The sequence below is a fragment of the Chiroxiphia lanceolata genome, chromosome 2 (genome assembly GCF_009829145.1).
Source record: "Chiroxiphia lanceolata isolate bChiLan1 chromosome 2, bChiLan1.pri, whole genome shotgun sequence".
Lineage (NCBI taxonomy): Eukaryota > Metazoa > Chordata > Aves > Passeriformes > Pipridae > Chiroxiphia > Chiroxiphia lanceolata.
The window spans coordinates 4,423,249-4,440,113 of NC_045638.1; the positions used below are offsets into that span (position 1 = coordinate 4,423,249).

General features: G+C 41.9%; 1 protein-coding gene across 1 annotated transcript in view; it reads left to right on the forward strand.

The window, feature by feature from the left end:
• The window catches only part of BACE2 (beta-secretase 2), a 52,084-nt gene extending 44,230 nt beyond the window's left edge, over positions 1–7,854 (forward strand). The window contains 2 exon segments of the mRNA XM_032678193.1: positions 4,533–4,611; positions 4,613–7,854. Of these exon segments, the coding sequence (XP_032534084.1) occupies positions 4,533–4,611; positions 4,613–5,180 (647 nt within the window). The 3' untranslated portion in view covers positions 5,181–7,854.
• The last annotated feature ends 9,011 nt before the right edge of the window (positions 7,855–16,865 follow it).

Consider the following 16,865-nt stretch of genomic DNA (forward strand, 5'->3'; position numbering starts at 1 on the left):
TCAGTGGAAGTAGAAAGGCATAAGTTTTTTAATTAGTTGCTAAGGAGATGTGAAAGAGCTCATGGCTCTTGGAGATGGTCCCATGCAGGGCTAAGAGTTGGACTCTGATCCTTGTGGATCCCTTCCAAGTCAGCAGATTCTGTGATTCTGTGATAACTTTTGGCTGATTTTTCTGTGCTGGTTAACTTTCTTTCTCTTTCATCATATCTCTTACCTCACCAAGGGTAGCTAAAACCAGAGGTTTTGGGGTTTCCTTGCCTTGTTGCTCAGGCATTGCTTTGGCATCACAAGAACATACAGGTGGGAGAGGAGGGAAAGGATGTGCACCCATGTGCAAGTCTCTGTCCCAAACAGGAGTGGCTTATGCCCTGAAAAACCTTGTGTCACCTGAGATTTGCATGAGAAAAGGACTAGGACTGACAGTGCTTCTTTAATCTCCAGTATTTGTGTTAGAGAGGGTAAGGATAGTAAGGATTTGAGTGCTTAATGCAGCCAGGGAATAGAGGCGGGGAAGAGAAATGCTAGCTGGCCAAGTTGTAGCTCTAGGGCATTTTTAAAGCTGCCTTCTGTTTTATTTTATTTTTTTTGCAATGTCTCCATTGTGAATGGGTTCAGAATTGTCACTTTTGAGCTTGCTGTGGAAGAAAATCCAGATATTGATATGGGTTGCTCAATGAAGGTACTGTGCAGGGATGAAAGACACATTTTGAATGCACCTGGCAGGAGAGTGTGACTAGACAAATAGTGCAGGCCAGGCTTTCCTGCCTTTCTCTCTTCCTTGTGCTTCCTTGTTGCAGTTTTAGCAAGTGCAGAGCTGCCTCCTGTCCCTGTCACACTGCAGCCATTAGTGGAGCATTTTGACAGGACATATTGACCAAGGTGTGATGGTCACAGGGGACAGGAGCCAGCTGGTGGGCGTGAGAACTGCTGTGACAGCACTCCTCTGTCAGGAAAAATAATCGGGGAACCATAATAATAAAACACCTCAGTGTTTATTGCTACCTGGAAGATAGTTTGGCCACTTCATGTAGTTCTGCCAGGCTTGTCTGGAGAGGAAGAACTGCTGGATAGAAATGCTGTTGGAATTTACATGAGCTTGGGCACGTGACTGGACCCAACTGGTGCTGGAAGACGTTTCCTCCTCGTCTCTCTGTCCACGTTCCGTGCGTATGTCTAACCAAGCATCACGGGAACTGAGCTTCCTGAGGAGTCAGATGACTGTCTGAGGCAAGATACACTGATTTGTCACATTCCACTCACATGGGGCAGATGACATTTTGCTGGATGTGCCAGTTATTCTGAATTCACTCCTTCACAGCTTGTGGTTTCCGTATTTAACTCTGCTTCCATCAGAGAACCACAGCTGTGAGTGGTGAGTGTCAGAGCAGTGTGAGGGATTAAGCTGCCTAACTGGCTTCCTGTGGAGGCCAGCCTTGTCCTCCACAGCAACTATATTAATGTAATTTATTTGGAGCTTTTTAAGGCTGTCCGTGGGCATAAGTTAAACTGAATTGCTGGGGGCATAAATCTTCAGAAACAGGGGAAAATAAAAGGCCATTTGGTGTGGCTTTGCAATGACCTTATGCTTTCTTAGTGTTACCATTAAAATCATGCTTTTATAAGGTGTTAAACTGGTACCTGCTGAATGTAAAAATCATGGGAACAGCTCTCAAGTTATTATTGAGGCTTGGCTACAAATAAGAACTGGCTTATCCCACACCACTCCTTGGACCATTTTCATTCTCCAGGGTACACCAAGAATGAGGAAGGTTAGATAGATGGCTGCAGCTATTCATTGTAGCAGGAAAAGAAACTTGCTTTTTCTTCAGTGTGTGAAACCCTTTAAGACTTATTCAGGCAAAGAGTTTCAAGTTGCCTTTTGATAACTTGTTTACAGGATGACTAGGAAAGGTTTTGGGATCAGGTCCCTTCTTGAGACAGGACGTTCAGATCCACGAGTTAGTTTTAGTGACTTCCAGGGGCCCCTTCCAAGCTGCACTTCACATCTTTATGATAAATTTGATCTAATTCCAGGTTTGCTTCCTTTGCAAAGCACCCAAGTTAGTTAGTGAGTGTGGGTGTGTTAAGTTCAACACAAACGTTAGAAAAGAGCGTGTTTCCAGAGGTGCCTTTCCTGTCCTGTAAATCAGTAATGAAGAAAATCTCATATTCAAGGTCATAAAAGTATTGTAGGTAGCTATCACCAGGTATTCTAGGAAAATACACCAAAATATCCTAATTCAGTTAATGTGTAATATGCTAAGTGCCTGTGACTGGTAGTTTATGTTCAGGGCTTGTTTGAACAATTTAGGCAAATTTTCCCTCAATTTCTCTGGGGATGGAAGAGAGTGAGGGAAAACTTTTTTATTTTTGGAGGGAAGAAATCAGAAGCTGTGCTGCTATCAGGCATTCTCAAAATGTGATTTAAAACGTCAGCCACTATGGCAACAGTTTTGTATTGTCTTTTCTGATAGGAGTAATTATTGCACTCAAGGCAAATAATGAGTAATTAGAGACTGTTTATTTTCAAAGCTCCCTCCAAGGTGGAAAATTGTATTGCCTTTTTTTTTTCTCCACTTCTCCAAAATACTACTAAGTAGTAATACTTAGGCCTTGTTGCTGCAGAACTTCATAGAGACAAGTGAAAGAGGGGTGAGAGGGTGAGATGTCCAGAAGAAACAATGGCAGGACAGACCAAGCACAGTCCTGGGACTTTGAACAAAAAGGATTTCTGCCATTGACTTTCTAGGCAGTCTTTTACCATCTGATAAGTTTAGAGAGTCTGTGTTTGGTGTTCACCAGTGTCAGGGTGCTGTGGGTGCAGCCTTAGTCCACTCTAAATGTGTATTGCTGCTAAAGGAGTCTTCCCACACTTACAGCTGGAGAAGGAGTGGGTTCAGTTGGGTAATCCTACAGAAAATTCCTTTTTTGGGCATTTTTTTCATTATGATAGATTGGTTTTCCATCTGATCTGCGAGTTGGAGCACCAGCCCACAATTATTAAGTCTAACAGGAGCTAAATCTTAAAGTAATACAAGGTGTTGTGAGGCCAGGGACTGAATACCAACTGAAATATATGCAGGTAAAGCAACCAACCTGTTCTGTGTCTGTTTGTCCACAAAGAACCTTAAAGTCCACCTTTCCTGCCTTTGCAAAACACTTCCTTGCAAGGGGTATTTTATGCTAATCTCTTTAAACACGGTTTCAGCAGTCATGACTGAGTTGTGTAAATAAGAGAGACTGTTTTCAGTAGTGGGATCACTTACAATTGGGCAAGAGTGTGTCTGTTTATAAAATGAAAAAGAAATCAACCAGGACAAGTGGAACTGAGACCTTTATAAAAAATACTCAAATGTGCCTTGAAGTATCTGACTAGAGAAGTGGATTACAAGTGGAAGACTTGTTAAAATGCACAGACAGTGCTAACTGCAGACTCCTTGCTGCCCAAGCAAGCTGAAAGGTTTCCATCCTTTCCCCAGCCCACACCCGCAGGTACGAAATGCTCCCAATTTTGTTGCCCCAGAGCAACTCACTTGCTCTGCCATTCCAGCACCCTCAGCCCTGTCCACAACTCAGGGGAACTTTGCTGTGCCTGCCACGGTTACTGTGACAACCATGGGCAGCATAACCCTTTTTAGCACACCCTGGTTCGACAAGTAGCGGGCTGTGGTGGTAATGAAGCAAAGTCACACGGTCTGTGATGCTGCTGAGATGGATGGCTGTTCAAAAACCGAGCTGCCAGGGCACCCCTTCGTGCTTCTTGCCTTAGTTTTGTCGTCATTTCTTGAGGTGTTTGGTTAGTTCTCCCTCCCTGCCCAACAGCACTGCTCCTTCATGCCCCAGCTCCTCGTTCCTGACACTGACCTTCCTCTACACCGTTCCCCTTTTTGGACAGATGTCACCCAGCTCTCCTGCCTCACCTCCCCTTCCTTCTGAATTTTCACCTCCTCCCACAAAAGTGTCTGTGCTGCTTTCCACCCTGCACCTCATATTTAGGATGCAGTGCTGGAAGGTGTCTGTGAAGCCTGTGAACCTGATGCTGCTCCCTAAGACCCTGGGAAACAGCAAACACAGAAGGCACAGAAATCATCTGAGGTACCTTTCCAGTTGCTGGAAATGGCAGAAACAAACAAAAACTGCCCTGGCTCTGACCTGCACCAGTGTAGATGTTGTAGGCTATTAAACAGACATTTCTGAAGGTTAGTCCAGAGGAAAAAGCGATCCAGGGGTTTGGGCTCTGACTGTGGCTGTGGCAGAGCTGATTTAAATGTCTGTTCTTTCATAGACAGCCTGTGTAGATGTGGGAGTGTCACAGTCTCCTTATGCTTCAGATTCCCTTTTTATAAACGTGGGATTGTAGCTTTTTGTTGCAATGAGAAATGCAATAAAACATGAGTATGCCGAGACGTGTGATGATGGAGGGAAAGGGGTATACAGGTATTTAGGCTAGATCTCTTTGTTATTTGCTTTTAAATGGTGTCTGTAGCCTTAAGGTGTCTATGGACTCAATTTTTCTTTCTGCACTTTCTCAGAAGCTGATGGCTCTCCAGTCTCTGAGATTGAAGGCCCTTTCACAACAGCAGATGTTGCGAGCAACTGCGTTTCCAGCGTTCTTTCACGAGCCTGTGTGGATTGCCTCCTATGCTCTCATGAGCATGTGTGGAGTGATCCTCCTCGTCCTGATCATCCTGCTGCTCATCCCACCCGGTGCCAGCGACCGCTACACGGACAATGACGTGGTCAATGACGAATCCTCCTTAGTGCATCACCGTGGAAGTGAGAAACTCGATCCTGAAAAACCTGGGACTCCCAACAGAACAAAGAGCAGAGAACTTGCCAAGGGAAGAAGCCAATGCCTCGGTCCTTTCTGCGTCCATTGCAAATTGCTGTTGAAACCCCACCAAATATCCTGCATCATAACTTTTATAGCTTTATTTTCTAACACTGATTTGAACCAAAGCACTGTTAACACCTCTGAAGTGCACGGTACGGATTTGCTACTGCGGTGCAACGAGCCTTTATGCTCTCAACGTACCTTCTTTAAAAAAAAAAAATCTAAAGAAAAAGATTTAGAAAAAAAAAAAAAGATAAAAAACCACACCATCATGTTCTTCCACTGTCTGAACAAAATTGTCCATCTCTCTTTCACAAAAAAGGACCTGTCAGTATTTTCTAACTAATCGAGCCCTGACTGTAGAAAAAGAGAAAAAAAAAAAACCTTTAATAATCTTTCTTATTAATTGCATTAAATGAATCCTGCTTTCTGTTTACACCACTTTATTTTGAAACTGTGCTTATGGTGCGGGGGAGGGAGAAAAGTCAGGCAGAAAAGTAAGCAGCAGAGAGAAAAGCAAGTGAGGTCAAGAGGAAATGTTGGTTTGTGGTTTCTTCTCCTCAAGATCACTGCTGCCACTTGAGAGGGTCACCCTCCCTGAGTGTTACGAAACAGCTCGAGGTGGTGAAAACTGGGTAAACAAACTTGTTCAGCCTTAGTGTAAAACAAGACTACCTCTCTTAATTCACAAGGATGCTACCACTGGGGAGCGTGTGGCTTAGGACTGGTCTTGAAGCACAAGATGCTCCATCCAACCAAATGGAACTGCTTGGCTTTGAATTCTTAGGATTTTATAAAAATTAGTACTTCGTGACTTTCCACTTTGGTGCACAAACAGAACAAAACAAACAAAAAAAGGCCTTTCAATTTTCCCCCTCATGTGGGAGTTTGTTTGTTTTTTTTGAGTTGAGGCTGACTGATACCTAGAAAAGGCTGATCTGCATATGTATGGGCAGGCAATAAAGCAAAGGTCTGTGTTCTGTGATGTCTTTATCTATTTCTAGTGAGTGTGTAACTAAAAGGAAACAACAAAATAAGAAAGACAACCTTTTTTTTTTTTTTTTTGCTGAGCTCAGCAACTATGAGGTCAAAAGAGAAGTATCTGTCTTTACGGACAGGCTGTGAAGTGAAAGTCTTAATGCTGGCTTGTTTTCCAACTCGAGCAGCAGTTGGAGGTGTTTAGTTTTAGCTTCACCGCTTTGTCAATCAAATGAAAAATGTGTGTGGACTGACTGGCTGAAAACAAACATATGGTAAGACTGAGAACAATAGTGGGAGAGAGCAGGGAAGAGTACATTTGTCCAGATTTCTATTCTGCAAGTGCAGATCTTAATGCTGGGGTCAGAACTTGGGCTTTTCTTTGCAGATTGGACAGTTTTTCTTGTCTCTAAGTCAGTGAGCATTGCAGGACCTCCGTGGCTTCTCTGTAACACTGGCCAGTGTTTGGATTTGAAAGATAATGCAAGGCTGAGGATTTCACTGATAATTATTAGTTATCTTGGGAGATATTTTTATATATATGAAAAAAAGGAAAAAGTTATTCCTTTGCATTCTGATAGCAGAGCAGTTTGCATATCCATGTGGGAAACCAGGAGAGAGAGAAAAAAAAAAGGAAGCTTAACTCTGAATTTCCCAATGCCTTGCCTAGACAGTTTTCTGCCTATAATCCCTTCATATAGCTCTCTGATTCACACTGCATCTGACTCTGCATGGAATAAGGAAAGATTTCTGAGGGGTTTTTTTCAGGAATGGTGCATTTACAGAGGTGCACGTCATGTGTGTGAAAATAAAACACTGCGGGGGTATTTTTAACTGACCTGTGTGTTTCACGTCATAACTGGCAGGGCCTGTGGTTTTCTTTCCCTTTGAATACTTGCACTCTCAGATGGCTTGGCTCAAAAGAGTGAAATAATTGATGTGCTGATCCAGCGTCTGAAAATGATTTCTCTTGGAATTCGGAGCTGGAAGCGAACGGGAATTTTTGAGTTTGTCTCCTTCTTCCTCTGCCTCTTGGTTTTTAAGAGGAGAAAAATTGTGAACCACAAGAAATGTAAGGAACCATGAAGCTTAGCTGTTTTCCCAATGTTCCGTTTTCCATATCTCTTAATATCTCATAACAATAATTTTGAGTTCCATATTGTCCTCCTGGGTTTGGCTTTACACATAAATAATTTTCAAGTCGTATTCCTTCTTTTTCCTCAGTATGGTGATAGAAGTAATGCTTCTGTCTCTCGCTTTAAACAGAAACACAGTCTGAATTTTGGATTGATACAGTGTTAAACAATAAACCCTTTTTCAATTCAGAAAGTAATAACACTTGTATGCTATTAAAAGGTTTCATCACTGCTTCCCTCACCCCAGCCCCTCCTATCTCCTTCCCACAAAGAGTTTTAGGAAGGAATTTACTGGGAAAGGTTCTCAGTATGTTTCTAGTGCCAGCTGAGATTTCTTCTGAGTTGGTTAACAAAAGTCTTTTTAGTGCACTGGATTTCGTATAAAAGCCTTTCAGTTTTGCCCTTTCACTTTGAATGTCACTGGTCAAGATATTTTAATAAAAACACTTGAATTATAGGAGCAATAATCGAGCAGCACAGAGGAAATACTAATATATTCCTGAGCTTTCATGGCACTCCTTGCTACTAACATTTGGCTTATAGTAAAAACGCTGTTAGTGACATCTGCTAGCAGCACAAACTTCATCTTAGCTTGTAAATTGATACTTACACTGGCAGATATTCAGGTGAGTATTGCTTTGTTGCTCTGGCAACAAGAAGAGTAATAGAAACCCTTGAGGGTTCATTTTTAGCCTACAGCACATTAAGAAAAAATAATGCTCTTGAGCATTTGTGTGTGGAAGATGAAACATGGTGGCAGACTACAGTATTACCAAGTGTGTGTCACTAGTGATCTCTTTCCCTGATATCTTTAAAGGGAAAAAAAATACGCTGGGAGGTATTTTATGTTCCTGTTACTAACTTCAGATGTAAGATTAAACCAAACCTTAAAAAAAAAAAAAAAAAGGGGAATGAGGGCACAAAAAAAGCCGGAGCACTGAGTAAAAATGGTGCTGGAAAATATACTGTATTTATTGTGGAAGGCAGGATGCTCCAAGCCACAGCACTCCACATCATTCCTTGTGCAGGGATCAATATTTCTTGCTGAACCAGCGTTTTTCTGATGTGGGTGTAATATCACATACCATGAGAGTGTCAGAAAGCTGTGTTTCATTTGGTGCAGCCTTTTAGGTAATTGATACTATCAGTGCAATCATGAGGGATTTGAAGGGATGTGATTTGAGTTCCACTAGTTAAACCTGAGTTCAGGCAGGGGAGTATGTTGGTTCTACCCCACTGCCTTCACAAGTTTTAGAAATGTTATCATGGGCTTTTTTGGCTCAATTTAAATGCTGAAGAAAATAGATGAAAGGTTGGAATAAGGCTTTTGTTCAGGTTCTGTAAAAGAAGTTAGATAGAGGGGATTGTTTTGTTTTTCATGTGAAAGGGCTTTGTGTTTAAGATTTGTATGTTGGATCAACTCAAACACAACACATCAAGGCAGTGCAGCATTCCAGTTCCCAGCTCTGACGCTGTGCAGGTTAACTCGTGGTGATCACAGAACTGTGGGGTTTGGGATCTCTGGTTAAACACGTCAGGTGCCCTACAACAGTTGAATTTAACAGCTAAAATCAACCTATGAGCATCCTACCCAGTTCCTTTTTGTGTATTGGCTGGTTTTGCTCAAGGGTGAGCCATTTTCCTGCTAACCTTGTCCTTTTAAATATTAAAAGGTTTAGGAGAGTTACTTAACACAGCAGATTTTCCCAGAGAAAGAGAGAGATCCTTAAAGTTTCTGATAATCCAGAATGATTGTGCTGCTGAAAGCTTTAATTTCTGTAGGGCTTTCCATCAGCTAGGTTGGTTGGTTGTGATATCCTGATCTCAGACATATATATAAGTAACAATATGAGCTGTGTAGTGAAGGATGCTGGTACAGTGACCTATGGAGCTGCAAGTAAAACGAAATTATGAAAAGAAAGAAGTAAGCTACCTTTAACTTCATTAAAAATTGCAAGAGCATAACAGATGGATCCTTTTAAGAAAGGGCTGTACAATTTACCAAGACATTAGTTCCTGTCAAACTTGACTCTGTGATTGATAAATTGTTCTTTTCTGGCTGCTGTAGTTCTTGCTGCTGTTCAGAGAAGTGAAGACAGATTGGTAACGGGGTGCGAGCAATCTTCTGAGCCAGTTAGATTTTCTGGCTTCTGAGGCCTAATTAGATGTTAATCCAGGCTTGTGAGTAATCCAGCACCCTGGTAATAGCTCCTCAGGAATTTTAGCAGAAATAGAGGTGTTGGTTTCAGCCGATGGCTGGATGAGATTCATCTGTCCCACAAAAGCCACTGCTATGACTTGCACTTGTAGTGGGGGAGCTGAAGGTGGCTGGAGTTGTGAAATGTGGAGAGGTTAAATGAGTCTTCTACCAGGATTCCAGATCAAGGCTGAGGCCCCTTGGAAGAGCCAAGTGGGAGAGTGACAGCAGTTGCTGACAAGCTGCTGTAGGAGCAACATCAGTCAGCCCCCTGGGTTCCCTTGCCTGAACATTTTGAAAACCCGCATTCTGAGGTGCCTGTTGTGCTGCTGGGAATTATCCACTCACAGATGAATAAGGGGCACTATCATCTTTAAGCAGAATCATTGCCCAGTTGCTGAATATTCCCCTCTCTGTATAACAAAGCACACAGTGCTGTGTCTCACCCCCCCAGCAATATCTGTTTGTAGGCAACAAGACACGTCGTCATAAAACATGTTGACATGCAGTGACTGTACAGGAGTAATAAAAGAATGTTTTGTGTTTGCTTTGGGTGGATATTTGTGGTCGGTTAGTCTTTGAAATACTGGGAATTTTACACTGGACTGCAAAGGCACGTCCAGAGTTTCTTTTAAGTCGACCAAAAAGTAAAACACAGTAATTTTCAGCATTTAAAAGGAAGTAGCCCTCAATAAGTATTGTCTCTTTTTTCTTTTTTTAATTGATGATAATCACCTAAAATAAATGTATGTTAGGGTAGTTGCTGTGCTACTAATTCTCTGGTTGTAAATCTGATTTTTCTGATTGTCTTCTGGCCCACTCAACCCCTCTGCCCCCGCAAAAAAATTCCTAAAAGCTGAAGACCTCCCTGTCCTTCTGAGAAAAGATGCAGATTTCTTTTTTACCATTCACAGACCTGTTTTAAAGTAGTTTTTAAGGCTTTAGAAAGTAACTCCGAGTTGCAAATACTTGCAGGAGTATTAGGAGAAGAATTCGAGCCAAAACTTCATCTTTTCCAATGGTCCCTGAATTTTTCCTGTGTGCAAAGAACTCCTTTGTGCATTTGACTACGTTTCCTAGACCTCTTTTGCTTCCTACTTGGAAATACTCTTGGTATTCCTCGCTGGTCCTGTTTGTAAATTCTTTTTCTCTGTCCTTAGAAAATACAGGGGTGGAGAGAAGGACCACAAGGAGCTGTGGGAGTTGGTGCCATTCCTTAAGCAGGTGACAGCTTCTTTCTTGAAGGCCTTGGGTGTTTTTTGTCCAGCACCAACTGCACTGGACTATTATGGTCTGTTGGCTCATTTTGGTGGCAGAGACACTTCTGCTCCTTCCAGCTGAGCAACTCGACCTGCTCTGATTTTACAGAAAAAAAAAAGTGTACTTGGGCAAAACACTTAAATAAACATTATGTGTAACAATCCTCTCCTCACACCCTCCTTTGAGGAGGGAAATTTTCACAGAGCCAAGTCAAACCTGCAAAGGGGGATGTTGATTCCTGTGTTTCAGGGAGGGATTATGTAGGTGAGTGTTTAAATGGCTGCATTTGCAATATAGATGTGCTTTGAAAAATTCTGTGGGGGAAAAAAATTAAATTGAGGATGTCGAAGTGGTCCTAAAAAGACAACTGACAGTTTCTTGGCAGCACGAAGGCATGGATTGCTGCAACATGTCCTGGAAAGAATTGCTTTGATGGCCAATACTCTGTGCATAAACTGTACAAAGCTGAGTGTTCTGAAAAAGGCAGTTCACATTTTTTATTGAAAATTTATATGGAGATGCAGAGATCTTTTAAAAATTTAATACTACATCAATTGTTATTTTATAGTTATTTAGGAAGTGTGGAAAGGATTTCACCACTAAGGAAATGATTTCGTCTTGTAGAGGTATTGCTTCACCTGTTGTTTGTTTGTTTATTTGTTTGTTTTTATCAGATAATATTTTTAACATGGACTGAAAGGAAAATGGGATCAAAACAGTGAAAAAACGTGGTATAGTCTTTCTAAGTCAGTCTTCAGGTGATGTTAGGATGTCTATCCCACTTACTGTCAAGCCTCATTACTGAATTTTCAAAAAAAATTGATACTTTGTACTTTCAGGCCTTGCCATTTTCAGATAAACAGTATGTAAAAGATCAGATTTTATGCTGCTTAAAATAAATGATTAATTCTTTCAACCTATTCTGTGTGTCTTTTTAAACACTGTCAGGATGAACTTCAAAGCTGATAAGTTATATCTGTCCAAATTCTTCCTGTGACTTTCAATTCTACCTTCTGGCTTTAGCTCTGAAGGGAAGGCAGAACTGCTTTAGATCCCATCTGAGCCTTGCAGGAAGGAGGCAGGCAAGTTTAGTTCCAAGGTGGTGATTTTTTTTCCTGCTTATTCCCAAATAAGCAGGAAATAAATGTTCTTGCTTCAGCTTTTCATCAGTGTTGGACAGAATCGGGCACGGAAAACATGAAGTTGAGAAGACGAAGCTTCTGATCATTTGGAAGGGATTCAAGTCACGTTTTGGATTGTCGCTGTCTGCTTCACCGTGGATGAGGAAGGGACACAAACCGGTGTCCCTGTCCCCAAGGCAGGGAGCCACCCCCTGCTCTGTGCTCCTTATCCCACCAGGTGGAGCCCACGGTGTGTTTTTTAAACCGAGTTCTGAGCCCTTTCACAGCATTTTCCATTTCCTGTTTGAATTCTACTAAAAGTAGTTTCATGTTCTCTTTTAAATATCCTTCCTAAAAGGTCCTCACCTCAGGGTCTTCTGATCCTTGAGTCTTCCCTCCACCTAAAAGCCTCTTTAAAAAGTCCATAATCTTTAAGCCCTGAGCTTTTTGAAGGTAGCACAGTGTATTGTGCCTGTTGGGAAATTTAGGGGATTGGTCAAGTAAGCTAGTTTTGCTTGTTACTGTCCTGATATTCTCTATGTATTGCAACAGGTTGTCCAGAGAAACTGTGGATGCCTCATCCCTGGAAGTGTTCAAGGCCAGGCTGGATGGGGCTCTGAGCAATCTGGTGGAAGGTCAGGGGGTTTGGAACTAGACTATCTTTCATGTCCCTTCCATTCTGTGATTCTGTTATTACACAGCTCTGCTCACAGGGCCACTGTACAACTTCTCATTCTGGTGCTTAAACTGCTCTTGAAATTGCCTGTCATCTTCAGAGCACCTTTCGTGCTTCAGGCTCGTTTAATTCAAAACTGTAAAGGTGTTCATTCAATTTCTTCTTGCTCATCTTTGCCCATTAAAACTTCCCTGTTTAGACAAAACAGCTTTTAAGTTTCTGTGTGAAACACAAAAGAAGTTACTGCAAGAATATGGCTTTTTTGGTAATGACAGTGCAGTGCAGACAAATGTGCAGGTTTGCAATTCAAGTGCTCAATAAAATTTTTCAGGACAATGTGTGATTCTGATGGCCACTTAAACAGTAAACATTAACTATTCTTCCCTTTCTGCATCAAAACAAACTCTTTAAAAATAAATGGTTTATTTTTTTTTTTTTTTTCCTTCTAGAGGCTTACAAGTACCATCTACCTATACCTTGACTCATCATTGTTTTTCTAGGAAATTCAGTAGCATTTCCCAAGAAATACAGGTTATTGTAAAGACTACAAGGATCTATGCTGCCAGTACCTACACAAATATTATCATATTGGGTTTTTATAGTTGTTAGCTAGATAAAACTGCTCTTTATGGATAAACAAGGTATTGTAATTCTTCAGATACATTTTTCATGCACCCAGAATTGTTCTGAAGTATTATGACTAGGAACACTATTTACTTTTCCTTTGAGTGGTTTTTAATTGTAAGTTTAACATTAACTTCAGCTTTCTGTATTCTTACTGTATGAAGGATTTTTTTATTGTTGTGCATCTTGAACAAACTCCAGGCTGCTGCCTTATACTGATTTTTAACTGCTGATGTATTTTTAGTCTCCCCTGACTAGCTAATACTCACCTTTTCCCCACACTGTTCTGAAGTATCAACTCCCAGGTAAGGTGATAGGATTTTTCTCTCTTCTCCCTCTCTAGAAGACAGGAAAAAAATCCAGCTCTCTCAATGTCTGTGCAGACTGGGCTTCAAAAGTGGATTTCTTGTGGATTCTTTTCTCTTTTAGATCCCCAGCATCACCTTCTGGTGACCTGAGTCTGTCACGGTGGCATCAGCCTGACCCTGCTGAGACACCTGGTGTTGGCTGAATGGATCAGGGAGGAGCTCCAGGGTGGACCACGGGATGTCACCAAGCTACAAGAGCTTTGGGACTGTTGGTAGAAGGGATCTCACCAATCCAGCTCCCTCTGGTAAATCTCCACTTGATTGAGTGGGCTTGCAGAATTGTCTGGGATTGCACAGGGTCTGTCCTGACAGGGACCTGTGGGCCTGATGAGTGTGCTGACAGCTGCATTTCAAGGAAACAGTCAGCAGATATCCTGTAGGATTGTGCAAAGCCATGTGAAAATACCCAGCATTTAACAGAAGGATTTTTTCCTTCCCTCTCATTTTGCCTTTTTCCCTACCCTCACCTTCCTCCTCGGAAAAGTTTGGGTTGCTGTGTATTAAGGAGGACTAGATTTGGGCCCATAATATATTGAGCTACTGCTGCTAATACTGAGAAAACTTCCTCAGTCGACATCTTCTGTCTGGATGAAGTGCAATTAGTTACATTTTCCACCCATTTCTCTAGATTAACGAAGCATAAGGAAAACACACAAATATGCCCCACCTTTGTGTTGTTTAACAGCCCAGCAATGTCCTAGACTCACAAGCTTTACAGGTTTTGTAGCTTATCAGCTGAAAGTAATCAATGCTTGCTTTTTTCCCTTTGTTATATGATCCATTTTTGCATATCTTGAGGAAGGTGATTTTAATATATCCACAGAAGAAGTGTCTAAAAGCCGTCACTTTGTTCTAAGTATTTGTTCCTGGATTTCGTAAAAACATTCAAGGTATAACAGAAAAAAAAAAAAAAAAAAGAAAAGAAAAGGAAAAAAACCCCACAGTAACTGTATTACAATATACATTTACATCCCTATTTCTCCACATTCCTCTTCATGCTACCACCACCAGGAGACTGAGGTTCCACCTGAATTATGGGCACAAGCACAGGGTGAAGCATGACTGAGTTAAATAATTGCTCTTCCACATTGCCACCCCTCTGTTGTCCATGTGTATGTTCTTATCTGCCCCAAGTCTTAGGTAAAATCAGTTAACTCAAACAGCAGTTGCATATTTTATGCAGGTGGTCTGTTTGTGTTTGGTTTTGTTTTTTTCTGGTAGCCCTTTAAGTTCTTGTGACCCCTACAAGCAAAGATTTAGTACAGTGTTCTTTTTCTGCCTTATGGATTCTGCCTGCATTTTAAATCATTAAATTCTTTTAACTCATCCTAGCGGGATTAAAAATCCATTTGTGGATGAGCAGAAAACATGTAAATTAAATAGCTACGAGGACTGGAATGACACTTTTGCTCATTTGCTAGTCAAGTGGGGTGGATGCAGAAAATACCTCTGGAGGAACATTGGCTCAAAGGACAAGCAGGAACTTGCTCTGTTGTAGTTTTACTGTGTTAGCCCATAAACTTTCTCTACTGACTGGCTTTTGTGAGGATAAGACAAGACTAACACTGTGTGCCATTTAGTGTCTGCAAGAGCCATTTGTTTCCCTGAGTAGGTTCCCTGTCCTGCTTATCACCAAAGGGTCTCACGGCCTCACAAAGCATCGAGAGGGAAGAATAATATTTTTTATAAGTTTTTCCTCTAAGCTTTCAAGTTACAGAGTGAGTGGGTACAGAGAGTAAGATCAGAAATGATACTTCGGAAGTCTTCTGCATTCCACATCTGTGATTAATTACTAAAGAAAGCACCATAGTGCTTGTTTTTTGCAGACACCAAACTGAGATACCTGAAGTAAAACATTTAAGGGATTTCTACTCCTTAGGTATTTAAGATTCCCTCAGCTGGAGACCACTGGATCCTTGGGGTTTGTCAGGTAAGCAAGGCACTTAATGTGTTGCCTGGGTGTGGGTCAATAGAGTTTAGGCAATAATGAAAATGAAGTACCCTGCTACACTTTCCTTGTGGGTAAAAACAGGTAAAATGGCAGTTTTCCAACAGACACTGATTGCTAATGATGGGGTTTTTTCACAGTATTGAGGTGGTGACCAAGTTCCTAAGGGCTTAAAATTTTTCTCTATGAAGTCTGTGATCCACCAATGCTCATAGAATATAAATTTATTTAGAAATTAAATTATCCCAAGTCCCAGTTACATGTCCCTTGCTTCAATAAAAATGGAAGACTTTTTCATTTGGCTACCACAAGCCATAGCATTCTGGGTTTAAAGCCAGATTATTGTTACTTTAAGGGCTAGAAGTGCACTCTTCAACAGTTTCAATCATTTATTAGCAGGGGCACCATTCTCTGATGTGCCATTTTGCAGGGTAACGCTTCCTGCAGAAATAATTGCATGTTTGGAAAAGTAACCCAGACTAGTGGTGTCCTTAAGTTTCTTTTGCCCTCTCATAACTCCTTTCCCTTTCTGTCCTGTGCTTTTCATTCCTCAAGTTTATTTGTCCCATGCTACCTCTTTAATTATTCACACCCCAGGTTTTATGGGATGTTGCTTTTCATTTGCAAGCTCCAGTACATTTGAAAATAACCAGCAGCAATTACTCCCTCAGGTTTTACTTGCAATTTGTAGGATATTATAATATACCACTCACAGAAAAGGACAAGAAGCACCTCTCCTCCAGGGTCTGGAAACATTTATAGCTTTCATGGGTGTCCTGGGAGGAATGAAAAGCCCAAATCCAGCTGGTGGTCCTACATGTACCCTCCTACAGGATTTAATTCATCTGTTTGCTGAACTAAGCATAATTTCTGTGCATCATTAGAGGCAGAGGGAATGAAAAAAGCTTAAGGGAAACCAAATCTGAGAATTTTAAGGGCAGCTACTAAATCACAGTGTAGTTTGATTAATTTTCTAAATGAAAATTAGAGAGGTGAGGCCACACCTCGAGTGCTGTGTCCAGTTTTGGGCCCCTCACTGCAATGAGGACACTGAGGGGCTGGAGTGTGTCCAGAGAAGGGCAACAGAGCTGGGGAAGGGTCTGGAGAATGAGTCATATGAGGAGGGCTGAGGGAGCGGGGTGTTTAGTCTGGAGAAAAGGAGGCTCAGGGGAGATCTCATTGCTCTCTACAACTCCCTGACAGGAGAGGGGAGCCAGGGGGAGTCTGGCTCTGCTCCTGGGGAACAAGGGACAGGACAAGAGGAAATGGCCTCAAACTGCACCAGAGGACATTCAGGTTGGACATCAGGAGGAATTTCTTCATGGAAAGGGTGGTCAGGCCTTGGAAGGAGCTGCCCAGGGAGGTGGTGGATGGATTCCCCATCCCTGGAGGTGTCCAAGGAAAGTCTGGACGTGGCACTGAGTGCTCTGGGCTGGGGGACAAGGGGGTGTTCAGTCAAAGGTTGGACTCACTGACCTTAGAGGTCGTTTCCAGCCTGAATGATTCAGTGGTTTTGTGAAATTACAGGTTTCTCTGTTAGGGTTCTGCCCAGCTTGGAGGTCTTCAGCCCAGTTTCCTGAACACGTTTGAGTGGCCACTTCAGTCCTCACAAGCTGCCTTGGTGTGAGCTATAGTTTCCTTGGTTCAGTGCCAGCACTCACTGGTGCTGCTGGGGCTCAGTGCCCACACACCCATCGACCAGAGCATGTTGGAAAATGGAAAT